General features: G+C 53.6%; 1 protein-coding gene across 2 annotated transcripts in view; it reads right to left on the reverse strand.

The window, feature by feature from the left end:
- Mdga1 (MAM domain containing glycosylphosphatidylinositol anchor 1) overlaps positions 1 to 21,289 on the reverse strand; it is a 60,869-nt gene extending 39,580 nt beyond the window's left edge. The window contains exon 1 of one of the 2 annotated variants that reach the window (XM_021149662.2): positions 20,156 to 21,289. In XM_021149662.2, coding sequence (XP_021005321.1) covers positions 20,156 to 20,222 — 67 coding nt within the window. In that variant the 5' untranslated portion in view covers positions 20,223 to 21,289. The remainder of the gene's footprint in view (positions 1 to 20,155) is intronic. The other variant, XM_029471708.1, reaches the window with a different exon arrangement.
- Positions 21,290 to 27,386: the final 6,097 nt, after the last annotated feature.

Genomic DNA, 27,386 nt, shown 5'->3' on the forward strand with positions numbered 1-27,386 from the left:
TGGACAGAAGGAATAGCTCAGTGAGCCAGTGAAGCCCTTGCCTTGCAAAGCACAGTGACCCCTGGTAGTCACATCAAAAGCCAGAGTGCACTGGCTGGTCTTGTGTGTCAACTTGACACAAGCTGGAGTTATCACAGAGAAAGGAGCCTCCCTTGAGGAAAGGCCTCCGTGAGATCCAGCTGTAAGGCTTTTCTCAATTAGTGACCAAGGAGGGAGGGCCCAGCCCATTGTGAGTGGTGCCATCCCTAGGCTGGTGGTCCTGGTTTCTGTAAGAAAGCAGGCTGAGCAAGCCAGGGGGGGCAATCCAGTAAACAGCATCCCTCTATGGCCTCTGCATCAGTTCCTGCCTCCAGGTTCCTGCCCTGTGTGAGTTTCTGTCCTGACTTCCTTTGGTGATAAACAGCAATGTGGAAGTATAAGCTGAATAAACCCTTTCCTCTCCAGCTTGCTTCTTGGTCATGATGTTTGTGCAGGAATAGAAACCCTAAGACATAGAGCATGGTGCTGGTAGTGAGTGCTGAGGAGTGGGGAGAGACAAGCAGGCCCCTGGGGACTTGCGGACCAGCTGGCCTTGCCAAATCAGTGGGCCAATCACGTGTCCAACCAAGCTCCCCCTCACCTCTGATCAAGGCATGGGTCCACACCTAAGGATGAGCGGCCCGCCATCACCACCACTGATCTCCCAAACAAGCTGGTTTTATATCGACAGATGCTCATACACTGCCCGTTGGCAGAGCTAGAAGCTCCTGGAAGAGGCAGGTCAGCTTACCAACCATCTCTCTGAAAGCAGTGGACAGCTTGTCTGTACCACAGTCCCTGGAAATGTTCTGCACTTTCTGCGCCTCACTGGAACACATGCAAACCAGCAGGAGGTGGGCCAGGTGAAGCTGGAAAGCAGGAGGTGGGCCATTTGTCAACTGCCAGTCAGCAGCCATCCAGGCTCTGGGACAACTCCTTCGGCCACCAGGGAAGACTTCTGAATGAGAACCTTTAGGTTCCTATGCATGCAGGGACACCAGTCCAAGCTCAAGGACAAAGTGCAGCGGTAGACAACACAGGGCAGCAACTCAGAGAAGAGAAAGCAGGAAGGCCCCAACCTCAGGCAGAAGCCTGCTAGATTAAGGCTGTGAGTCCTGGGCTGCCTAAGGTGGGTCTGAGGAACAAAGGCAGAACTTTTGGACTTCACAGCCACATGACCCTGGGCAAGTTAATAAACCTCCGAGCCTCAGTTTCTTTAACTGCAAGATGGGCAACATTGTTCCTCACACTCCACCAGGAACAACATCCCCTTGAGGATGGAATGCTGGGCACTAAGCGCAGGGATTGGTGCCTGGTAGGCACTCATTTCTGCTCTATTTCCAGTTGGCAACAGAGCCCAGGGCCCTCTGAGAGCCAGTCTCGAAGTTCCACAAGAGGAGTCAGTAGAACTGAATGGGGCGCTATTTTAGCAGGATACTAAAACCATAGCAGCAAGGGAAGCTGAGCCTGGTCACCAGTGAAAGAGCACCCGTTGATGTTGGGGGGACTGAGGCTGCTACCTAGTAGCCTGGCTCAGGGATTTGGGGCCAAGCTCACTGGTTTATTCATTCAACATCCTGACTGGTTCCCCATTACCTAGCTCCAACATACTCTGCCATTTTCATGTTTCTCTCAGCCCTGGTCTCAGCCAGGACCTTAGAATCTGATTATAACCCAGTTCCCATTCCTTATAACTATACAGATCTTCCCAGTGGAGATACAGGCTGGGAAGAGACACAGGCCTGAATGTGGCTTCCTGTCCCAACTGTGACAATGATTGCTGTGTGACTTGAAGCAAACCATAATAGTCTAATTTGGAGCCTCAGTTTTCTGACTATAAAATGGGCAGGATGTAAACAGTGAGTGTTAAACATTTTAGGATGGGATATCCTGGGCACAGCATAGGACATCTGACCGACACTTTAGAAGGACAGATAGGAGGGGGCAGAATGAACCAGACTCACACTACAGCCTGTCTATTCCAGTGTGGACCCTCTTAGCTGCCTGAGTGGCTGCTATCCCTTTAAGCCTTGGACACAGGTCCTGGGGATCAGGCATCTCCTGTTGTACCAAATCCAAATTCCTATCTTAGAAGACAGAGCCTGGTTCGGGCCCTGACAAGAAGCAAGCAAAACAGGGCTGTGCTGAAGTCAGGGAGCCCTGAAGACTCCTGACCCCAAAGCTCAGGAAGTCACCCAACCCCAGAGCACAGGGCTTGTTGGAATTTTGGAAGGTACCTGGGACCTTGAGCCCTTAGACAAAATGGGACAGCGATGGTTGGGTGGGAATCCTTTCTACTGAATGTTCTGGAACTCGGGGTTAGGGGGAGGCTCTGTGCCAGCTTTTCACTCAGCTAACCCCCCACAAAAATAACATGAGGCTCACGGCATCTGGCTAAAAGAGACATCTAACAAAGTGCTGTGTAAACTGTAAAGCCCGGTGCAGATCTAGTCTTGTTATGATCGTTAGGTGCTGAGAGGTCCAAACGTGGCCCCAGGATATGAAAAGTAAGAAATTAAAAAGCACAAGAGCGTACCGGGTCAGACAAACACGCAAAGACGATCAGAGTCGTGTAGCCCGGCTGTGCGTGCACCTATCCAACTGTCTCAGTGCCGGAAGCTAGACGTTTGGCGAGGAGACCTCTGAAGAAATTATTTCAAATGGAAAAATCACTCGCATGAGGATATTCATGGTGGTGTTATTGAAGAGAAAAGCAAATTGGTACCTGCTCGGGAGCTAGCTGCGTAGAAACGGTGACCCAAGCCTGGCCCATCAATGCAGAGGGTGCTACCTGCCCATTAAAGTAGCAGGGCCGAGGGCTCTGTCAATAGCGTGAGACGTGTGCGGGAGATAAAGTCAGCAGAAAGAGCAGAAGGGACGACTGTTTACAGCTATGTAAAAATGTATCGACAGGTATGGGCAGCGAACTCGAATGAATGGTTAATGTTTGATGGGCACAGGGGCCGGCTGCTTCCTGTGAAGTTGTTTAAGTGGTTCATAATAACAATAACAACACTGAAAGCAAAATCAATCTTGCAGCTCGAGAGCTGGCAAGGCCCCAACTCCTGGGATGGAAGAAGAAAGAGGAGAGGCAAAGAAGAGAGGATTAAAGACTGGAGGACCCTTTCCCTCTCCTCCGGATGCTTTGGGTCCCCAGTGGAGCTCTCCCCCTTGGGATGCTCTGAGCCAACTTCAGGGAGGAACCACAGTCCAGAACTTCCCAAGACCGCCTGCATGTGGAGTCACCAGTGTGTTCCTGTAGGCCAGAATGTCACCCTAGCCACCTGGGGCCATGGGAAGGTTCGCTCCAAGGTTACGCTAACGTCTTGCCACCTCTCTAGAAACTGGCCTCTGGAGCCAGCACTCCCACAGGAGCGGGACACACTGTCTGATGTCCTGATGTACCTGTCAGTCAGGAAGCTCCCAACTCTCCTTCTCCGGTGTCCCATATGCCACCCCCTTGTGACCCTCACCTGCTCAGTCTTTGTCTCCTCTACGCCCCTATCACCAGCTCCTGCCTGGACAGTTAAAGCGGCCTCCTGACAGGTCTGCGAGGCCTCTTCCCTCACCCACTAGCCTGCCTCCCTCACCACACAGCAGAAGCAGCAGCGACCTTTAACAGCATCCGCATCTCCTTCATTCACCCCTGTTCCCGACTCACTTAAACCTAAGCAGTCAAAGTAAGTTCAGCACCCGCTGCGTTAGTTTCTTTCCTCCCAACTGTGACCAACCACCTGACACGTTACAAGAGGAAGGGCCAATCACCTGACATGTTACAGGGATTGGTGGTGGGGTTATTCGGGCTCCAGGTCCTTGTGGCAGTGGGATCATGAGGTCACGCTGAACCCACAGTCAGAACACAGAACAGTGCACACTTTCTCCTCCTCCTTCATCCAGCCCATGCGGTTAGAGCTGCCTGTCTTCAGGTTGGGTCTTCCTATCCCAATCAAACCTTTCTGGAAATAGCTTTATTGACACTCCCAGAGATGTGTCTCCCAGATGATTCAATGACAGCAGACAGTGAGGATCAGCCACCATCCTGCCTTTCTGTCACCTGTCACCTCACATTCTACTGCCCTTCTCCCCACTTCCTTAAGGCAGGTCAAGCCCACTCTTACCTCATAACCGCCGAGGTGCCATTGCCCTGCTTGGTTAAGTATTTCCAACTCTCCAACGCTCTCTCAAGCAGTTTCTTTCAAGAGACCTTCCCGGGGCACCTCACTTACAGCCACCCTCTGTCCCCCTACTTTGTGAGTTATTTAATAAAACTCACTGGGGGGCTGGAGAAATAGCTCAGCAGCTAAGCACACTTGATGATCTTGCAGAGGACCCCAAGTTTAATTCCCAGCACCCACATCAGGTAGCTCACAATTGCCTGGAACTCCAGTTCCAGGGGATTTGACACCCCCTTCTGGCCCCTGTGGACAACTGCACTCACATGCATGCACACAAACACACATACACACACACACACACACACACACACACACACACACACTATTTTTAAAAGAAATAAAACCCAGGCTGGAGAGATGGCTCAGCAGTTAAGAGCACAGACTGCTCTTCCAGAGGTCCTGAGTTCAATTTCCAGCAACCACATGGTGGCTCACAACCATCTGTAATGAGATTCAATGCCCCTTCTGGTGTGTCTGAAGACAGCTACAGGGTACTCACATACATAAAATGAATAAATCTTAGAAGAAGAAGAAGAAGAAGAAGAAGAAGAAGAAGAAGAAGAAGAAGAAGAAGAAGAAGAAGAAGAAAGAGCCCATCCATGCCCAGCCATTTTCTGTTCTCTCTCCAGGTCCCTTCAAAGCAAACATTCCTGAAGAGGGGACATGTTAAATCTCTAAAAGGACATGCCATTTTCTTCCAAGAGCCAGTTTAAAAACAAAACCCATGATGTCTGGGAATCTATTCTCTTTAGCATCCAGTATATTTATAAACCAGGAAATAGAATGCCTGCCTTCCTCTTCCAGCACGCTCCTATTAGTTGTTTTTTTTTTTTTTTTCCTCCCATTACTGAAAGGTTTCTCTTCCCTGTTTTGGGGCTGTGAATGGCACAAACCGTAGGATCTGATTATAATGCTCACAATGCCCACAAGCCAGCTGTAAAGAACCAGGTGGGCGATGGATGGGTGGAGGGCTTGCTCCTGGGGCTGAGGACTCCATAGGAGGCAGCTGTGAATAGGACATGTGATGGGGCTGGCTCTCAGGAAGGGAAGAAGTGTGGCATTCCCACAAGACCCAGGTGGCCGGTGGATCTGCGCGAGGCAGACACACCGGAAGGTCACAGGTATCAGGGATGGTGAGGGCACCTTTCACCTTTCACCTTTCCAGACCCACAGCCTTAGCCTCTTGCTCTCTATCCCCAGTACTGTGTCATCTGCCTGTACACGGAGCATGCCATGCCTCTCTTCCGGTGGCACTGTGCACGATGCAGCAGGGACTGTGATTGCTCTCTGGGTTCTCTCTCAACCTCTCTGCCATTAAGCCCTCCCTGGACCAGCCAATGGACTAGGAACAGCTTAGCACACAATTCTTCTCATAGGTAAAGAAATCGAGGCATGAGGTGAAATGAAACCCTGTCCAAGTTTTCACAACGGCTGAGGCAGGACCGGAACCCAGGAGCCAACCTAGAAGATTCTGCGGCTTCCCTTCAGCCCATACTGCTCCACCACACACACACACACACACACACCTCGAGCAAGAGAGATATTATTCACCCGATGTGGTATATTTAGTTGCGTGATGCTGAAATTAAATGCTGGTGGTATCACCTGAGCCTGGCAAGTCACGTGCAGCAGCTGACCTCAGAGCTGCCAGCCGCTGAGACCGTAGTGTGAAGATCTTCTCCCCTCTTGCCCTTCCTGGGGCTCTGAAGGAGGGAAGGAAGCTGTGAAGGAGGGAGGGGGCCGCCATGCATGTGGGGCCATTTGGCCAACCCTTCCTAGAAGCCTTCCTCTCTGGTTGCCATGGCATCACTTTCTGAGAGGCCTGGACCTGAGGGAGGCCTGTATGCGAAGAGCCTGGAAAGGGACTGCAGTAGCCCCAATCCAGAAGCTTCAGTCATTAGGGTCTCCCCAGTCATAAGAAAGGAGCTGCTCTTTGGGGTCATGGGGGATGTGAGGAGGGCCAGGCAGATGACTGAGGGGACAAGATATGCCTAAGAGCAAAAGGAACAACCAGGAGAAACTGAGGTAGATGGGGAAAGCAGGGATTTCTCTAGCCCGGTGACCAGAATACACTAGGCGTTTACCAAATGTCGGGGGGGAGGAGGTATTTATTTTCCTCTCTCTCTCTCAAGATAGGGGTCTCAGGTAGCCCAGGCTGCCTTTGAACTTACTACATAGCCAAGGGTGACACTGAACTCCTGGACCACATGCTTCATGTCCCAAGTGGTGGGATCACAGTGCTCATCCACCCAGTCTATGTCCTGTCAGGGATCTAACCAGCAACTCATGCATGCAAATCTCTACCAACGGCTCTACATCCCCAGCCCTGGAAGCAGGTATTAGTGAAGGAGCTTAAAAGAGACTCCCTGACTAGGCCACCAGCAGAACATTGGCTTTGAGTAAGCCCAAAGTAGGAGCCTGGGTCAGGAAGTAGTTGCACAGGAGCCCTAACATGCTGGCTGCCCTTTGAGCCATGGCTGTCCACAACCGGTTGGCCATAGCACTTCAGAAGGCAGACCCCTCCCCCAGGCTACTGCTGGGCCCAGCTGGGGACACTGTGGTCCTGCACCAGCCCAGACTCTTTCCTGGCAAGGGTGCCCTGGGTGAGCGCACGCCTGGCACAGGGCCTGGTGCCTGGGAATGATGCTCTGGCGGGTGGCTTTGTGTTTTGTGAAAACCAAACCCACAACCAGGCCCAGGCAGCCAAGCAAAGCCTGCCGGGAAGGCTGGCAGGCCTCCTTCCCAAGCTCCCCCAGGAACTATGGGTAGCACCAGCTGCCACCCTGGCTGGCACTGGAGACCCGGTGGACAAGGCCTGGGTCCAGCTCTGGCCTCCCAGCCTGACCCCCTTCTCCCTGGACTAAATTGGAATAGAAATGAGAAGGAATCGCTCTCCTCTGTTTGAACAAATTGCTATGGATCCCTCACTGTCTCAGGTCAGGGCTCTCGATGGGGGATATTTTCACTTGCCGACTGCTAATAGACTCAGGAGAAGCTGCTGGATCGATTGCGGCCGGGAAAATTAGCCATGAGCTCCGGGCCAGCCTCGGCCTGCCCCTGCCCCCCACCCCAGGTCTCCTGGTGGGGGAGAGGAGAGGGCCTCTGCCCAGCAGGGATCAGAGCCCGGAAGAGACAGGTTGAACCTGGGGTGCTGGGGCTGAGCCTGGTGGCTGCCAGGAACCACAATCTGTTGGAGGGCTGGGGACAAAGGTGGCTGCTCAGAATCCCCAGGGAGGTCCCCAGGGCACACATCCGTCCATCTGTATGCAGCACCAGTACCTGTCCACGCACACACTCACATGTGCCCGCCAGATTTCCATGTATGAGAGAGAGATAAGAGGCTCTGCGTGAGGCAGCAAGAGCTGTCAGGGTCCATGGTGAGAAACACTTGCCAGTCTCATGTTTGCCTTCAAGAGAACTGGAGGGCGGGGTGGGGCGGGGGCAGGGGCAGGGAGAAGGCAGGCTCACCACCTGTTTCCTCCTCCCCTCCCAAAGTAAAAAGGAGCCACACAGGGGTATTCTGACTCTGGGACTCAGGAGCCAGCACCTACTGGCCCACATTGTCTGGAAAAGCTAATGCAAGGTAGGGTGGAGCTTGCTGTAGCTTCTGAATGAATCAGGAGTGAGGTAGTTTGAAAAGGCACTCACATCTGCTGGCTATCCTGCCATGTCAAACACACACACACACACACACACACACACACACACACCCATCACATCTCAGTTGATGTGAGCTCAGGTCCCACTGAGGAGACAGAACAAGGCCACCGGCTTTCTTCACCTGGCCACCAGTTTCTGCTGCTGAAAGATAGAGTTAATATAATGAAGCAGATCTGAGCTGTGTGTATATATAGCATTTATGTGTGACATACGGCAGGTACTCACTAAGTGCTGAATTCATCTGGGGTCCCAGTTGGAAGCACCCCAAAAGGCCAGAGGTGTTCCTCTGTGGTCCCTATGAAAACTGCAGCTATTCAGGGCTGCACGACAGCAAACTCCTGAAATATATAGACAGAATTCTGTAGACCTCAAAACTCAGCCTGTTGGGCCAGGTGCTGCGCCCATTTTGACCTGACTTTGAATTCTTCAGAGCTGGAATCCACTTGCAGCACTATCCAAAGTACCCTGGGGACCCCTGCTTGTCCTCACGAATCCTTAACCCTGTCCCCTCCAAAGACAGGTTCACCCTTATCCTCAAAAGAGGGGGAAAGGGGCTTGGCAATGGTTCTCAACCTGTGGGTCGCAACCCCTTTGAGGTTGTTGAATGACCCTTTTTTCCAGGGGTCACCTAAGACCATCTGCATATCCGATATTTACATTACAATTCGTAACAGTTGCAAAACTAAGGTTCTGAAGTAGCCACAACACTAAGTCCTCACCACAACACGAGGAACTGTGTTAAAGTTAGGTCATAGCATTAGGAAGGTTGAAGACCACTGACTTAGGAGAAACCCACGCCCTAGGATGAGCAGCTCCGGAAAGAGGCTTGAGCCTATGGCCTCCAGCTCATCAAATCAGGGTGGTTCTCCATCAACAAAGACCAGGCTGAGGGGTGGTACCTGCTGTCAGTGCCCCGTGTCCCTCTAGCCATTCACTGTGTGGAGCTTGGCACCACCCCGGACAGAGGTGGGTGTGTCCCCACCCTAGGAGGAGAGGTGGCAACAAACCAGAGCTCTCCAGAAGAACACAGGGAACACTGGTTTAGTCAGGCTCCTCAAGGGAGGGGGTAGCCCTCATTTCCAGAGTTCACTTCCCTGCTTCAACCCATGCTACCTAAAACTTCAGCTCCAAGGGAGCTATGATGGCCTATGGTGTCCCCCGCTGAAGCATCATGGTTATAACCATGTTCGCACTATGTCTAACCAACCCCTTCCCTTACCCCAAACACTGGCAACCTTTGGATACCCCTGTGCCTGAACTACCTACTCATTAGGACTGGACCTGGACTTCAAGCAGGGGTTATAGCTTCCAGGCCTCCCCGGCTGGAGATGGTGCTGTCCCCTGCCAGCTGGCTGTTGACTGCATGGCGGATCTTGTGGGAAGTGTGTTAGCAAGCTCCTGTCCTGCCCCACCCACAAGGAAGCATTCCATTAAGGCTTCCAACATCCATCCCTCCTGACTCAAAGCAAGCACATCACCCCATTTGGGAGGGTGGGCAATGAGGCAGTGGGAGATTTGGAATGGAGTCCCTCTACATGGCTATAGATGTCAGCCTGGTCACATTATGGCTGTGTGGTCTTCACACACTTTTCTTCTCTGATCTCAGTTCTTTTCCTACAGAGATCCAGATGTGCTGGGTTGCATGAGGCTACAGTGGTGTGGCTGAGCCCTGATGCCTGCATGAGGCTATAGTGATGTTTGCTACACCCTCTAGTGCTCCTGCAGTTGCTCTATGGGGAGCCAGCCTCACCGCACAGGTCTTTCACTGATGCAGGACGATAACTCAACCTTCCCCAAGGTCTCCTGCATCTTACTGGAGCATTAGAACCGGACCCAAGGGATCGGGCCACTGGAATCCAGTTCCCTTCCTGCTCAGCCCTCCCAGGATTCCACTCAGAGTTGGAGAAATGAGCCTCTGTCAAGATGTCAAGACAAAAAAAGGCTGGAGCCAAGGACAGATTCGGGCACACTCAGGTTATCCGGGTCTTTCTGACATCAGGTTATGTTCTAGCAAGTTGCAATAAGGTCAGACAGTGGCAAGAACTTCCCAAAATGAAGGCCCAAAGAAAGGCACAGGAAGTTGTAGTGGATCTTCATGCTCTCATGAGAGAGTGGGCTCCCTAGAAGTTAGCAAATGAACTCGGTCACCTCAGAAGGACTTCCCAGCCCTTCAGGGTCTGGTCCTGCAAGCCAGGAAGTTTCCACTCCCCGGGCCACAAAGTTCAGGCTGAAATGAGACACCTGCTAGTGGAGACAGACTCCATGGAGAGCCTCCAAGCCAGGACAGAGGGGTTGGGAGGGCAGGGGGGACTTGGGAAAAGGGACAGAGCCACAAGCAGGCAGAACTCCAGGCAAGACTCTTACAGGAAAGTCTGAGTGACTGTAGACAAGTCACTTGCCTGCTTTGTTTTGGGTCTTCTCCAAGGCCTTGTCTCACCTGAGGGAGGTCTGCAGAGGGAGCGGATGAAGTGCGGCCATTCTCACCACTCAGACCTTCTCAGTCAAGTGGGAGAGGAAGATGGTTCAGTGGTGGGCAGGGTGCTTGCTGCACAGCTGGAAGGCCTTGCCGCTATCTCTGGTCTCAAGTCTCCTTCCACACTCAATCTCAGAGATCCACATCTGGGTGACCTGAGGCCATAGAGGGATGGCTAAGTCTGCCACACCCCGTTGGGACCCCGACCTCTAGCCCCTACCCCCAGCACTGCTTAAAACAGCCAGGCTTGGGCTGGGAAGATGATCAGTGGTTAAGAGCATTTGCTGCCCTAAGCAGAGGACCCAAGTTCAGAGGGCGCCGGACACCTACATCGGGCACCCACAGTCACCTATAACTCCAGCCCCAGGGGACCTGATGACCTGTTCTAGCTTCCAAAGGCACACGGAGACACCTAACTAAAAATAAAATAAATTAAAAAAAAAAAAAAAAAAGATAAAGGGAGACAGGGTTGTATTCACGTTCTGAGCATGCGCCACCAGGCAGCTCCTCGGGGGCTTGCCGGTCCAGCCAATCAGAGAGCTGCAGGTCAAGGGGATGAGCAATTGAGCCGGACCCCTGACATGGACATATACAAACTTCCAACTAGGACAGCAGCCGACTGGAGGCTGGTGTCTCGCTCTCCACCCATCTACCTCCATATCTGTCTCCTTTTCATTTTATTATAGCCTCCCTTACATTTAAAATGGCCAAGGAACCTGAGGCTGCTCAATGTAAACAGAAGCCACCCGGGGGCTGCTGAGAAAGCTTCTCAGAGGAAGGCGGCTTCCTGGATGATGCTGGCACACGACTTTAATCCCACCACACAGGAGGCAGAGACTGGCAGACTTCTGCGTTCAAGGCCAGCCTTGTCGAGTTCCAGGACAACCGGGGCTACACAGAGAAACCCTGTCTGTTTCTTAAAAAAAAAAAAAAAAAAAAAAAAAAAAAACTAGCCAAAATGTCAGACATGCTGATTTCAGTGTGCATGACAACTCGGGGGGCACTGATATTTGTTGGGCTGTCCTGGGTTATCTTATGTGCAGCCAAGCCGGGGACTGTTGTCTAAGCAGAGACCCCGAGGTGGAAAGGGCCTGGAGCATCCCCTGGACCCGAGGAACCAGAGAATGAAGCCTCAGGGTTTCACAGGTAAACATGATCCCTGAAGGACACCAGGGCTCCTCATGCCGCTTCAGGAATCAACCCATCCCCCCAAGAAAGTCTAGGGAACCAACCAGTCAGGCAGTACCACAGGAGCCTCACAGTTGACGTAGTACAGGCAGGCATGAAGTCTGTCATTGGGCAGCTTTGAGTTAAAATCCCGACTCTACCACCTACCTGCCGACTATAGGACCTCGGTACATCACTCAGCCTGACCCTCAACCTTTCCACTTGGAAAATGAGGGCTGTGGGGAGCGCCTTAGGGATACACACACACACACACACACACACGTTCCTTTCAGCCCTTAGCTGGTTTGGGCTGAGGATGCTCTGTGGTTAAAGGCAGGAATAAAGTGGTATCCTGATCTCCCTGCCCGAGTCTTCTATGAGAACCATCCAAAAGGCTGCAGCTGGTGGCTTCAGGAATAATAAGGTGACTGCATTAAAGCTCCCAGAGTGGGGTGGAGCTTGCCTGACCCTCAGCTTAGGCAGTGGCCTGGAAGTCCAGACATGCCCTGGAGACATCCCAGGGAGAAGATGCAGCTAGGCCTGACTTGTTCTGATGTAACCGTGTCGATCCAGGAAGCCTCTATGGTAAAGCATCAATTTCAGGGCTTCCTGTCTGCAGAGCTCCTGCGGCGGGGGGGCGGGGGGGGGTCCAGCCTGCACTGTGGATAACTTCCTGAAGACTTAAACAAGCCACCTCACCATTTCGAACCCACCAGATAATCCTAGCATCCTGGCTGGCTCTGGGGCCAGAAAGGAACCAAAAAGAGCTCGGGGTAGCCTCTCCCAAGCCATCAAGCCACCACCGCACACCGAAGCCACCACCTTCTACCAGGGTTAGAGGAGCAGGACTCAGGTTAGAGTCACTTCCGGCCCCCATGGCCCTCCACACTTCTCAAATGTGCAGCCGCCACTTCCTACCTCAACACTCTGCTTCCGTGCTGCACCCACTCAGGGACGTTCCTTGTCTGCAGCCACCGCCTCTGCTCCCAAGACAGTCCCCATAGTTCACCTCAGGGCTGCCAAAGTACTGGCATCCCAGGGAGGCTTCCCTGTGAACCCCAGGAGTGGCAAACCCACCTTCCAGACAGAGAAACTGAGGTTCTCCTTGAAGAGGCAGCCAGGTACCCATTGGGCCCTGACCGCCTGCCAATTGCCCTTGTGAGGCAAAGAGCAATCCACTGATACCAGCCAGTGTCTCTGCTAGGAACAGCCTAGATCTGCGTTTTACCAAGGCCCTCCTGAGGAAAGTTGAGGGACCTCCAGCCCTCAGTGGAGCCTGAAACACCTCCTCCTCTACCTCACCCAGCACCCCGCAAATCTGCCCCTGCCTTCCAGGTCCCCCATCCCTTCTCAAGCCGCCGCTGACATGCCTCCCAAATGAGATCGACTTTATCTCTTCCCTCTTTTCTCCCTAGACATGGGTACATTTCAGGACCCTGGCCTCAGCCACTAGCCCCATGGACACATCCCTTCTCTGGTGATGCCCATATTGCTCTGTGGACATAAGTCCAGGCACATAGTAACCTCCTCTGATCTGCATTCTCCTCACACACCAGCCTCCCTGCCACCCAACCTATGCACAAAGCTCCCCTTCAAAACCACACTCAGCGGCTAGGATCGTGGCTCAGTAGGCAGAGTCCTCGCCTAGCATGCACAAAGCCCCGGGTTCAGTCCTCAATGCTCCCAGCTCTTCTAACGCAAAGGCAGGAAGGACAGAAGTTCAAGGTCATTCTTGACAACCGAGCCAGCCCACCTCAAAACAAAACCCCAGCCATTAAAGCTATTTGCCTAGGTCTTTGTTTGCCCGTCTGCCCACTGACAGAAGTCTGGCCTGGGCAGCTTCTCTTCTGGGGTTTCACGCTGGGGCAGGATCAAGCAGCAATTCAGAAGCCCAGCCCTCTGCCCTTTTCACTCCCCTGCCCCAAATCTGTCTAATCAACAGCTTTTTATTCTGCCTTTTCCCACTGTGAGCCCGCTCCCGCAACTGCAAACCGCGGGCCATTGTCAGCTCCTGTCCCCGTGGGATCTCTTTCCCTGCCTCGCTCTGGTCTCGTGACCGTGTTCTGCAGGGTCTCCACTTCACCCCTTTCCCCTCCTTCAAGGAACTCAGTTGAAAACTTCCCCCTTGCTCTCCTCTTAGGCCCCAAACCCCTGCACCGTGCCCCATCCCACTTAAACTCTTTTTTTTTTTTTTTCACTTATAATCCTTGTTTCTGCAACTGGTCACATGGCTTTAGATGGTTTTTTTTTTCCCACTTAAACTCTTACACAACCTTCAATGCCCCAGACATCTGACCTGACTAATTCTCAGACCATATCCGCTCCCCTCCTTCCTCCTCCTGCTCTTTCTCTTCCTCACAACAGACTCCTGAATTTTGTCCTAACCAGCCAGCTTTTGTCCGTGCCCCAGGGCCTTTGCACTGGCTGTTTCCCCAAGCTGGAAGGCTTCTGTAGCTATCCGTGCGGTTTCCTCCCTAGGCAAAGATCTCTGCTTTGGGGACAGTTCCCCAGGGATGGTCCCTATCCTCAGCCACCGTGTATGAACTTGGCCCCCCATTTCTCTCCTCGGTCCTCTGGTCTGTACCACACTCCTCTCAGTAAGATGAATTACATGCCTGGTCTTGTGCTATGGTCATTCTCTCTCTCTCTCTCCGTAGCCATGCAAACTCCGGCAGAAACAAGAGCTGGTTTTCACCCCACCTCCCCAAATCCACTTAGATTCAGTTCTTTTCGTTCCTTCACCCAGCTGCTCAGCCAGACCAAAGAAAGCTTCAAGAGAACTCTGCACCCTGCAGGGACCCCAGAAAATCTCTTCACACTGCCCCACATCACCATTTCCCTTCCTGCCAAGTCCCTCCTGCCGGTCTTCCCAAGCCACCCACCAACACAGGTTTTGCAGTCCACAACTCTGGGCCCCATGCAGGGGCTGCAACTCTATCTCTCTGAACCTCTTGTCTTTTTCAGGGGTGATATGGGCTTAGGAGTCTATCTCTCCTGAAGGCTTGGTGCAAGCTGGAGACAGTATGCATATTCATGATCTCCATCATCACCATCACCATCACCACCATCATCATCATCCCTTGGCCTTCTCTGATCGTCACAGCCCTGATTTCCTTTCAATCAATGCTTGGCCAACAGGGTGACCCTCTCTTTGTCCAGGGTCTCCATGTTGTCTTTGCCATGAAGGGTTTATGGGATCTTTGTGGCACTATTCCCTCCTTCCATGACTCATGTCAAGCCCAGAACCAGCTTTACCAGAGGTGGAGACTCAGTAGTTACCGATACCTCCCCAAAACATAGCTCCTCATTTTCCTTCTCCCTACCCAGAAGGCCCATGGGACCAACACCGGGGACCCCCCTCTTACCAACTGTGCCACCCTGAATAGGTTACCTATGACTTTGGACCTCAGTTCAAGGACAATGCCAGGCGTCCTGTGGGCTCTCAGAGTATCTTGGGAAATGAAGGCCACAGTCAGGTCAAGCCTTGGCAGGGCACGGGGCTTCCACTATGGATGTGATTGGCCATCACCTTCACCAAGGATACTCCCTAAAATGGGTCACTCTCCTCTATACTACAAGATGCTAGGGAGAGCCATACCCAGTGCATGGGGGCTGAGTTTTATTTTCTGACTTTGTTTTGTTTTTGTGTTTTTGTTTTTTTGAGACAGGGTTTCTCTGTCTGTTTGCCCTGGCTGTCCTGGAACTCACTCTGTAGACCAGGCTGGCCACAAACTCAGAAATTCACCTGCCTCTGCCTCTCAAGTGCTGGGATTAAAGGTGTGTGCCATCACTGCCCAGCGAGTTTTATTTTCTTAGACTTTTGTGTATTCCTTGATTGTTCTGCAGAGCACATGTGATATCCAGTCTTAGGAAAAAGGAAGATTCCATTGTTTAAAAATAAATAAAATCCATTCCTTTGAGTTAAGCACAGCACTCGCCTGCCTCCTGCATCAGTTATTAAATGCCACGTGGGCCCCTAGTCTTCTGACAGCAGAAAAGGAGATGCCGGCCAGAGACCGTACCTAGGTTTGTATAGAGGCAATTGTGTAGAGGTATCAGACCCCTCCACACACACCGCCTACTATAGCCAGGGCCCCACAAGCTCAGCAGAGTCCCACAAAGTTCTCGATGGCCCAGAGAAGAACTGAGTTATCTTGAAAATTCAGGAAGTGTGGCTTTATCCATGGTGGGTGCCCTTGGATTCTGAATCAGGTATGTGAGAGTTGGAGAGAGCCCCCTTCCACCCCAAGCAGGGGTCTCCTTTTGTAATGGGGTGAAGAGGCCAGCAAAGAAAGGGAAGCAGCGGCGATATGGTGGCCAAGCCTGCCCCCTGCTGGCGATATCTGGAAGAACAGCACCAGCTTTACAACGAGGGGTCGGTAGGGAATAACACCCCCACCTCTCTGACTCACAGGCATCAGGGACTTACTCAAACTGAGGTGTCTGGGCAGGGAGAAGGTGAAGTGGAGCCTTTTCTAGACTGAGAGAGCTGAAATTCCATCCCAAGTCTCCCCAACTTTTGTGGGTGAGGTACCTTCTGGTCTAATCTTCCTGAACCCAGTCACAGGAAGTCATCGGGGTTCCTGTGGGGAACGGGTTGAGAGGAAGGGATCCTACACATTCCCCCTGGGCCTTAATACTCCAGGGCCCCTCCGTGCCTCCCGGGCAACCAGGAGAAGCTAGCCCTGCTACCACAGCCTGATTTCCACTCCCACCCCAGGTATCGATCTCCTGCATCATTCATTTGCCAGGCCTTGGCGGCTGTGATTAGCTCCCTCCACCTCCCTATGGAGCCCCCCGCCCAGCCCTTCATGTTCCAGCAAAGCAGAGCTAATACAGGGCTCTAAATGAGGCTTTGCCACCCGGCCTCAGCAGCTCAGAGCTAGACCTGGCCAATTACACGCAGGCCCCTCCGATAGTCCCAGACTGCCCCTTAAGGGTATTTTCCTTATTCTCACAATCCCTTCTAATCTAGCTTCCAGACCCCAGACCCTCACCCATGTGTGATACTCGGATACCCAGCCTGCAGAGTAGGAAGGGGCAGATGCAAAGCAGGCGCTGTATAGAATGACCCTGTGGGGAGCCCCAGGCAGGCTTGGGGGAGCTGCCAAAGGCAGCACAGGCAAAATAGCCTGGATTTGTGGACACAAAACAATCTTTTCCTCGGGCAGTGTCTACAAGAAAGAATGAAACTGGAAAGGGGACAAAAGTAGGCGGGACCTTCCTTGGGGAGTTAGGAAAACCTAAGCCTGCTGCTGACCCAAGGAGCGACCTGCTTCCAGAAGCCGGCTTCTCCGGGTAAGAGCTTATCCAGCCGCTTTCAAGGCAGGGGTGTGGAACTCAGAGGGAAAGGTCCCAAGTGTCTCCACCCACCTCAATACTAGAAACCCCACACTGGGAAATTCAGTTCCCGAAATTCCTCTCCCCTCCCCACCCCCATTCCTCAGAGATGGGGAGAACCTGACTTGGTGATAATTCTGTAAGCGATGTTGCTCTTGTCAAATTATTCAACATCTGTCTTCATGTTCCCACAAAAATTAGCATAGGATAGTAGTTTCTGATGACACCTTTGGTGAAATATTTTGACTTCCCCCAGTAAGTTGCAAACAACCTGTCTTAAGGAGAATGTCACTTCCCACTCCTGCATATTAAATAATCCAGGGGTTTGTTGTGTTTTTGCACTAAGCTGAATTCTGCTCACTGGCCCCTGCCTGGAAATCTAACTGCTTTGAGAGAATAGGAAGTCTCTGACTCTGCCTTCATAGAGCCTGTTACCTCTCCTTCACCAGCCTACTGTCTTTGTCACAGAACTAGACCTCTCTGGGGCCCACCTCAGCACTACACACACACACACAAACACACACACACACACACACACACACACACACCGGCCCAGCAGATTATAGGATCCGCCCTGAAAACAACAAACTAGGCTAGAGATTGAGAAGCAGGGAAGGAGCAGGCCCCGCTCCAAATGGACCATCTGGTCCCACACCCGTCCACTGTAGCATCTGTGGCCCCAAAGAAAAGCAAAGCCACCCAGTGGGATGCAGAGCCTAGGCCAGACTGTGAGGGCCTCCCCAATCCTGCTGCTGCTGCTGCTGCTGGCCAGCTTTAGAGCTGAGCATGGACCCAGCGGGATGCAGAGCCTAGGGCTCTCAGCAGCTGTCTCTCACTAGGACTAGTCTTGCCCTCCTTATGAGACAATCCTCAGCAGCAGCAGCAGTAACACAGACCCGGGATAGAAAAGCGGTAGCAGCTGAAGTCTATCCCCAGCACACACTAGCATCCTACCTCTCCCTCCTCCGTGCTAGTGAACCCCAGCACTTCAGACTCTTCCCTCTCTTGGGGCTGCAAGCCTAGGGCCTCATGTTCTCTCAGTAGGAACCTTAACTAAAGCCCTCTGTCTTGGTGAATACCAAGCTCAGGATACACCTGAGAATCTCACGAAGCATTGTCCTCCTGCCCTAACCCTAGCTCTTCACATGCTCAAACAATCTCATTGGCGTTCCTACAGGGTGCCGGGTACCAGACTGGGGCTGGATGCTGTGGTGGATGGCCAGGGTGGACATCTCCATCCCTGTATACTTCCACGCTCCCACTCGTTTGCTTCATCTGCTTTGGGGTTCAGAGAAATGGGTGGGATAGAACACATCCTGGCTCTTTACCACACTCCTTAGTTCCAATCCTGCTGACGTGTCACCAAGCTTTTGTAACCTTGCAAGGGACACTGTCCCCCCACCCCAGCTCCTGTTTCTCCTGATTCCCATTCACCTCCAAAAAAAGATGTCCCACTCAACAATCCCCTCTACAACCCAGCCTTGCCTGGAGCCAAGCTATCTAAGTTCAGGAGCAAAGAGTGCCCCTGAAGAACGAGGGTCGAGCAGACCCGGTATATCTACCCTTCCTGACTTGTAACAAGAGCATCAGGGACCCCGGCATATGAGAGATGGGACAGAGAAGCTTGAAAATGAGGGTCTACATAGACCATAGTTCTTGTTCCCTAACCTCTGTCCTCGTTGTTGGGGCTCCTAAGTAAACCCAGAGAGGACTCTTTAAATGTACATCGGGCCACCCAGATGAAGATGGAGAAACCCAAGCCAGAGAGCATGAGATAGTGTCATCAGACCAGCCCAAGGACGCAGGAGAAAGGTGCCGTTGACAGACCCGCACCTCAGGAGGGTGTGTGAGCAAGTTACAGTAGCCACTTGAAGGTGGCAGTGACTGAGCTGCTGATATCTTTAGTGATTCTGGAGAACAGGAACTCTGAGGCCTCTGGTATCTTCCCCTGCCTTGTTTTATAGCCCCCCCCCACCCCCAATACATAAAGCTCAGCCTCTTGCAGCATCCCTCCTGCCTGCCTTTTCTGGCCTATGCCAGGGGCCAGGCAGTAAGAGACACACAAACTAATTAAGAAGCAGAGTTTGGCTGGATGCCTGGGCTGGCCTCACCAGGGAATTAAGCCCAAGCTGTTAGAGCCCAGGAGCGTATACTTTCCAGATACCCCCTCCCCGGGATGCTCCTTCCTCCTGCCCGACCCAGTGAGAGACCCAAGACCTGAAGCTAGTAGCCAGGGGATATGGCTTCTGTCACCCACACTGTCTGGGTTCAACACCCTCTACTCTCAAAGAGAATAATTAGATTCTTAGCCCCAGAGAAAGCAGGAGAATCCTGCCCACCCCAGCCACACATCATTAGAAAGTAACTACAAAGCCCACCCTGCGGTGAGCAGAACGCAAAGTCAGGGCCATGGGCTCTGGGGACTGACTGACTTTCTGTGCTGTGCACGTCGGGAGGATGACCCTGGGTAGTATTGAACCAAGGAGTCTTCGGTGGGGAAACCCGCCGCATGGAGTGGAGAAAAGGTGATCAGAATACTCCATGGCGCGACTGAGCTTGTCTTGGGCATCCAAGAGCAGAGCTGCGTGGCGGGAGGCAGGGTTTAGACACGTAGCCGGATGGGTGCGAGCCGTGTGTGCGTTTCCTGAGGACTGTGGCTGAATGTGTCTGTGTGTGCGAGCAGGCAGAAGGAAGCTGGGGCTGGGGTTCTGTGGTTGGGAACCAGCGACAGGAAGAGCTGGCTCAGGAGAGGTCTGAAAAGGGATGCCGAGAACAGTCGGCGCCTGGGCTAAGGGATGCCCAGCATCAGCTCAGACCGCTAAGAAGCTAGAAGAGGCGATCGAGCCGCGGCCACTGCCCAGAAGGCGAGCCAGCCTCAGGGCCGCGGTGCTGGAGAGCTTCTCGCCCGCCAGCCGCGCACAACTCCGGATCGCTCATCGCCCGCTTCCACTCGGGAGGCTGAGCCGAGGGAGGAAAAGGATTCCGTGGGAACAGCTGCCCCAGCCCAGAGCTTGGGCTCTTCCCGGGTCTCCTGAGCTCTCTGTATTATTCTCCCAAGACTTCCGGATCTCTCTAGCCCATGGAAAGATTTCGGAAAGCCGAGACCTCACCCCGGCATCCCCAGCCTCACACCAATAGCCTAGGACCGGTTCTTGGGCTCGGGAGCAGCCTGCTCGGTCTCCCGGCGCCCAGGCGAGGGCGGAGACGCGGCCATCAGTGTAAACCCAGGGCTCCACCAAGCCCCGGCAGCGCGCACTTTGAACAAGATCTTGTAAAGTTTCCAGGCGGCTCCGCCAGGGTAGAGCGGGACGCTGGCTCTTACCATAGACTCCTTGTCCCCGACAGTGGAAGGGGATAAGCGCCAGAAGTAGAAGGCAGGTCACCTCCATCTTCACGGCCAGTGCTTCATCCCCGCGAGGCGGCGCAGCCTGAGAGGCGGCGGGGGGCGCATCCGCCGGGGCACCGCTTTGCCCTCTGCGTTCCCTCCTTTTCCCTGAGTCGCGACGGAGAGGGCGGCGACCGAGACTGGGAGTCTGAGCAAGCCGCGACTCGGCTCTGTCCTCTTCCCACAGGGCGGCTGCCCGGGTGGAGACGCAGGGGGCGCTGCCCCAGACCTTGAAGCCTCTGCGCACCGGGCGCAGCAGCCAGCTCCCTGGCCCAGAAAGCTCGGCCACCGAACAGTCCTAGGTCCCCAGGGCTGTCCACCGAGGGTGCTGAACGCGGGGGGACTTCTCTGCTGCGGCGGCCGCGCTCCGATCCAACAGGCCACCGATGCCTGACAAACTTGTCTTTTCCCCGCCCAGGGGACGCCCCTCCGCGGAACCAGGCCAGGAGGCCCGGACTCTGCTTAGGTTAATCCGCTGGCTCCAGTCCTGCAGTAGGTGTGGAGGGCTCCGTAGCCCGACCCAAGGGAACCCGGCTGGGCGCCCTTCCCGGAGGCGAGGGCGCCCGGGTCCCGGTCCTTTGGAGCGCTGGAGCAGCGAGGACTGGGTTCGGCAGCGGGGCGAGCGCTCCGGGTCCCCGAGTCCGCGAAGTTAGCCGAGCCGCCGCCGAGGAATCCGGGGGAGGCGATCGCGTCCCGGCGCCCCCGCGGGAATCCAGAGAACGATTCCAAAGCAAAAGGGACCGCAGCCAGCAAGGGAAAGAGGAAAGTTTGAGTCCTTTGAAAATAATTCGCGCTCTTGCGGAGGCCCGGGCTCAGGAGCTGCCGGCCGCCTCCTCTCTCCCCGCTCCTCTCCCGCCGTCTGGCCGCCGCCGTGGCATTCCCGGGCTCCGCGATCTCGGGAGAGCGGGGCTGCGCCGCGCCCCAAGTTGGGCGTCCCCGCCCCCCTCCCGGCGGCCTGGGCCCGAGAGGGCCCCAGCGGGCGGGGCCGGGCCGGGCTCCGGGGCACCGCGGCCACTCCGGCTCCGGGGCCGCGGGAGCGCTCCGCTCGCTCCCTAACTTGGGCTTCGCTGTGCTGCTTTCTGGTCCCTCCGAGCTTTTCATTCCGCGCTTCCTCCACCTCCCCACCACCACCACCCCGCCTCCCGCTCTCCCTCCTCCCTTTTTCCCTCCTCCCATCTCCGCGATCGGTCTCTCGCTCTCCCACCCTTTGTCGCTCGCTCGCTCTCCTGTTTGATTCCCCTCCAGTTAAAAAAAGGGGAGCCAATTAAAGGCAGCCCAGCTCGCCCGGCCCAGCCTCTGTCCAATTTCCTTGCTTCCCCCAGGACCAATTAGAGAAAACAAAACAGGGCTGGGGGAAGCAGTCTCTCTCTCTCTCTCTCTCTCTCTCTCTCTCTCTCTCTCTCTCTCTCCGCCCCCCATCTCTCTCTCCCTATCTCCGCCTCCCCCACCAGCCCCCTGGCAGAAAAATGTCAGAAAGCAGCAATGGATCCATCTATCCCGAGGACAGTAGCGGGAACGTGGGTTCGGCGCGGGCTCTGCAGCCGCGCACTCGCACACGCTCTCCGCCCTCCCTTGCACAGCCCAGGCTGGCAAAGCCCTTGCCGGGTGCAAACGCTCGCCGCACGCTCGCCGGGCAAGCACCGGCGGCTGGTTGCTGGGACGCATGCCTGCAGGGCACTGGACACTTAATGAATGTTTTGCACTTTGGAGAAGGCGATACTGGAGCCTAGGATCGGAGGGAAAGGCCAAGGCGTCTGCTTCTCCTAGACCAGAGCTGGCGCGAGAGGCGGTTGCCTGCTGCCGCTCTGCAGGGATGTTGGCTCGGCTTGGGAATCCCGCCACCTCCTCCACCACTACCCGCCCCTGGCAGAGCCCCAGCCCCTTTCCAAGCTGCCTCGGCCTCTCCCCGGGTCGGGCGCCGGGCCACTGCCAGAGACGCTGAGGAGGAGGACGCGCTTGCAGCTTGCAGTGTCCTAGCTGCGGCCCACAGGTTGCCAACAGGTTTGCCAGCAAGACCCCAGTGCCAGAGCTCCACAGGGACACCCAGGGTCCCCTTCAGCCCGCTTCTCTCAAATCCTGCCTACCCGTGAGACCTCAGGCGTGGCCAAGTGCCCTAGGGGTGTTCCGCGCTTCCTGCAGCCAAGCCGGGAAGCCTGAGTCTCCCCCCACTCCGAGACTCCGTCACCTTAACCCGGCCCTCCCCGAAGCTGTGACCAAGATGTAGTTCCTTCCAGACGCCCTTGGGGAGGGGCGTGGGCTGGGCAGAGAGGCGCGCGACCTCCCTGGCGCCTCCGATAGCGTCCTCCCTCCAACCGGGTCCTGCTAATCTTACCTGCTCCACCTGTCGCCGTTATTTATCTCGGCGTGAGCGCAGGGATTGTACTAGAGCGGCCCGTGGGAGCGCGGACAGCACAGCCGCAGCAGCTAACAAGCTCGGAGGTTAGATCCTGTTCAGGATCTGCTGCAATGGTGGATCCATGACCTCAGGCATCTGTCCAAACTCAAAGACCTGTTTCTGTTCACCCAAAGAGTTGATTCTCTTGCATGTAAATCAGCGCATGAATTAAAAATATTAATTATAAATCCCTCCCTCTCCAAGCCCACTCCCACCGGGATGTTTCTCCTCTGACCCTCCTGGGCAGACATAACCTGTTAAGGAGGAGTGGAAAGCACAAGGTGTTGCCTGGTAGGTGGGGAGGAGCGCCATCAGCCTGACCCTTCTCAGTTTCCTTATGGTTCATCCAGGCTAACCCGCCCTTGTTCCTGGCTCCTTTGTTTCTTTCCTACTCTTACTGTGGGTGGGAGTCCAAGGCTCAGTTAAGGGTGTCTAAACTCAACTCAGCAGATGCCACCTGGAGATTGAATGAATGAATTATGTCCATCGTGGGCCAGATCCCCCAGTCCAAGGCTCAGCCACATGCTCAGCCTTCCGTTAACTTGAAGGGAAATACATGATCTGATCCACAGACGTCCAATGTCTTCCCACCTACCTCTCCCACTCAGTCTGAAAGGGAAGTGGTATCAGAGGAGGGGGTGTTGGTGAGTAGCTTGGTTTTATTGTCCTGTTGCCATTATTGGGAAGCTTCCAGAATCCCCCAGGAAGCTCCCAGGGAGTCATCCTTGATGAGTCAGGCTCTCTCTGGCTTTGCCTATTCTGGGAAACTGTTGTATTCCTTTCCCAACCCCAAACAGCATCAAATTGCTTTTCTCTGGCCTAGCAGAGAGGATGGGTATACTGTCTGAACACATATTGGCCTGGAAAAGAACGAGGCCTTGTGGTGGAGGGCTAGGGAGGAGGAGAGCAGAAGTCCAGAGCCTGGCAGGCTGGGATTGAACATTTGCTGTGCTAATCCACTTGTGAATACTCGCTGTGTGTAGTGTAAACACCTCGACAGCCTGTTCATGTGTGCCTGTCAACTCAGTCATTTCCTCCCCGCAGTATTCCAGACCTGCTGCCTGGGACGGAACCTCAGAATTGACAGTGGCAGCCAACCTCAGAGGACACAGAGGACCACCAGGCTTGTGGTCCAGCCCTAAGCTGTCTGGGCCTCACTGTCACCCAGATATCAAGCACGTGGGACTTCTACCTAACAGTGGTTGAGAGAACTGGGTACCTGCTACAGGGGCAGAGGTTTTGTGTCGGGCACTGTCAGGCATCTAAAGGACTTACTCTTGTTCACAGAGATGCTAAGGATCCTAAGTAGCCAGGCTGAACAGCTTTGTGCCTTTCTCCTAAGGTTCCCAAGCTGCAGGTACGCAAGCCCAGAGGCGACTAGCCACACTTCCATAATTCTTACTGTGAAACTAGCATAAGAGCCAGCATCTCCTAGTTTCTACGAGCACTAGAACAGTGTTCTGGACCACACTTGAGTCTGGTAAGAATGTAGGAGCATGAGAGCTAGACCCCAAGACCTGCAGGAACGTCCCTGAGGGGAACCATAAGGAATCACAGGGCATGGGATCAGTCTGCAGCAGGGGACCTGGGGACCACCATCACTTCCTCACTGAAGAAAGCCTTTCTTCCTCAGAGAAGGCTCAGCACTTGGAACCCAGAACTAGCCAACTCTGGTTGTGTCTGAGATGAGCTAGGGAAGCAGGGTCCTAGGACAGGGTCCGGCATGGGGGGCGGTAGCTGAGGTCTCTAATGACATCACAGTTCCTAAACAGCTCTCTGGTCTCTTCTGCTCTCCTGTTGTGAGTCAGAGCCTGCAAGGGAAGCAAGGAAGAGTGCAAGTGCAGAGAGACTCGGCCTGGCCCCAGTGGTGCCGTCACCTCCTCGAGAAGTAGATTGCGTCTGAAAATCATACGGTGGCAGGTATTGATTGGATCGCACAGCAGGCTGAGTTCTGGTCAAGGGGAGGAGGGAATCTGGGAAAGGATGAGGAACGGTGAGAGTTATGACCCCGCTGAAAGACCAGTTTATTAATTCGAGCCCTAACAAATAGCCAATTAATGGCCCCAGCTGCTAATTAGTAAGCAGTTAACTTGTGTTATAAATTGTATAGCTCAAGACTAAGGATAATGCAATCTTTCCATGACACCCTGGATGGGGTGGGGATGGGGGCTGCCTATGGAATTTTGTCACCAGAGCTGTATCCCACCCCCACCCTCTATCCCCACCACACCCAGTTAGGCCCTGCTGATAAAACGCAGGTTTTATATGAGTCCACTCTTCTTTATGAGTGCCATTCATTGAGTACCCTAGGCGCTGTGGACTCAGCACAAACAAGAGAGACAAAATCCCTTCTGGAGGTGGTGAGATGTCTCATCAGGCAAAGGTGCTTTCTACCTATCAAGCCTGAAGCTACCAAGCACTGGTGTAAAAACAAAAACAAAAACAAAATTTAAGACAAAACACCTTCTTTGTGGAGGTATGAAGAGACACACACTAGGGCCAAGCAAATACAGAAACTAGCTGGTGTTTAGACAGTAATGTAGCTAAGGGGAGGCGGTAGAAAGCAGGAGGGTTGGACTTTGTAGGCTCCCACTAACACTGGAGCCATGATACTAAAGAGTAGAGGGACTGAGCGCACTATGATCTGGGGAGGTGGACACTTCCGGGATGAGGCATCACGTGCAAAGGTCCTGCGGTGGTAAGGAAGATCTGACTGCAGGTGAGGAGCAAGTGGGAGTGGCTGAGATCAAAGAGAGTTCTGGTTTGAACGAGAGTGTCCCCTGTGGACCCCTGTATTCAAGCACTTGGTCCCCAGTGGGTGGCACTGTTTGGGAAGGCTAAAGGGGGTGTCTCAGTGAAGGCAGGCTTTGAGCCACTTCCTGTTCACTCAGAGCTCTCAGCCCTAGGCTCTGGCCACCCTTACCAAGTCTGCTGCTTGCTGCCCTGTGGCTCGGCCATGATGGACCCATGAGCCCACATCAGCTCACTCTAGAGCTGTAACCAGTGCTCGCCAAAGAGCAAGCCCTTTGTAGCCTGGAACGGATGCAGGTTTTGCTCACGTGATATGAGAACTGTAATAGCTTTGGGCAGGGAAGGGAAGGGAAGGGAAGGGAAGGGAAGGGAAGGGAANAGGGAAGGGAAGGGAAGGGAAGGGAAGGGAAGGGGCCGTTTCTCCAGCACCAGGCACAGTTCCTGGCGCTTAGTAGGTGTCCAACGAACATCATGTGACCTGGTGAGTGGCAATGGGTGGGGCTCGACTTGGAAGATTGGTTGATTTGGAATCTCTGGCAACCACTTATCAGCCATCGCCATAGGTTTCTGGACTGGTTGGGTTTTATCATCTTGACACAAACTTAGATATAACTGGAAAGGGATTTTTTTTAATTCATTTATTTATGTTATGTATATGAGTCCACTGTTGCTGTCTTCAGGCACACCAGAAGAGGGCATCAGATCCTATTACAGATGGCTGTGAGCCACCATGTGGTTGCCGGGGATTGAACTCAGGACCTCTGGAAGAGCAACCAGTGTTCTTAACTCTGAGTCACCTCTCCAGCCCCTAAAGGGGACCTTAATTGAGAAAATGCTCTATCAGATTGGTCTGTGGGCAAGTCTGTGAGGCATTTTTCTTTTCTTGATTAATGATGATGTGGGAGGGGACAACTCACTGTGGCATAAGAAAGCAGGCTGAGCAATCCATGGAGTATAAGCTAGTAAGCAGCACACCTCCATGACCTGGGCTTCAGTTCCTGCCTCCAGGTTCCTGCCTTGAGTTCCTGCCCAACTTCCTTCAGTGGTGGACTATGATATGGAAATGTTAGATGAAATAAACCCTCTCTTCCACAAGTTGCTTTTGATCATGGTGTTTTCTCTCAGCACTAAAATAACAGACAGTGCCCTCACATTTGAGACCATACTATTTTCTTCTTATCTTGTTCTTGTGAGGTAAGACAACTGGTCTGTCCATTTTACAGATGTGGATAATGAGGCTACTCCCTGACTGGCTTGCCACTGGGCCATGGTTGTACCCTGCCTCACTGTGTGACCTTCCTTTCTCTGGGCTCCAGAATAGTCTGCTAGATATCAACATTGGTGGGCTACCTCCTGAAATTCCTCACATCGTCAGACTCCAAGGCCTGTGAGCTGTGACTGAGGCAGGACATGTACAACACACCGTTTCCTATCTGAGAGTCGCAACTTGCGCTGTCCCACTGTCCGTCCGTTCCCCCCACACACACTCTTGCTGGAAAGGAGAGGTTTTATTTAACCTTTTTGTGAACCAATGGTTCTGGAGATCAGAAGTAATTATGTTTTAATGCCATCTTTAAAGAGCCAAGCAGTGGTGGCGCACACCTTTAATCCCAGCACTTGGGAGACAGAGGCAGGCAGATTTCTGAGTTCAAGGCCAGCCTGGTATAAGAGTGAGTTCCAGGACAGCCAGGGCTACACAGAGAAACCCTGTCACAACAACAACAACAACAACAACAACAAAGATGGTCTCGTTCTCTGAGCAGGCATAAGGGACAGCGGAATACGAGACCCCATGTCTCTACTGAATGGGTCAGGGAAGACAAGAGGCAGGAGAATTTCATAATTTATTTACTCAAGTCTTTTACATAGCATCGTCTTAGACATCCCATTGTGTAGAAGGTACCAGCGAGTGAAGACCTGGCCGGTCACCAGAGAGTACCAGTCTAAGGGAAGTATAGTTTGCCCTCAGGAAGCCCCATCTGAGGGGACACAGACTGTCCACAGGGAGCCCCATCTGAGGGG

Source organism: Mus caroli, chromosome 17 (assembly GCF_900094665.2).
Source record: "Mus caroli chromosome 17, CAROLI_EIJ_v1.1, whole genome shotgun sequence".
NCBI lineage: Eukaryota > Metazoa > Chordata > Mammalia > Rodentia > Muridae > Mus > Mus caroli.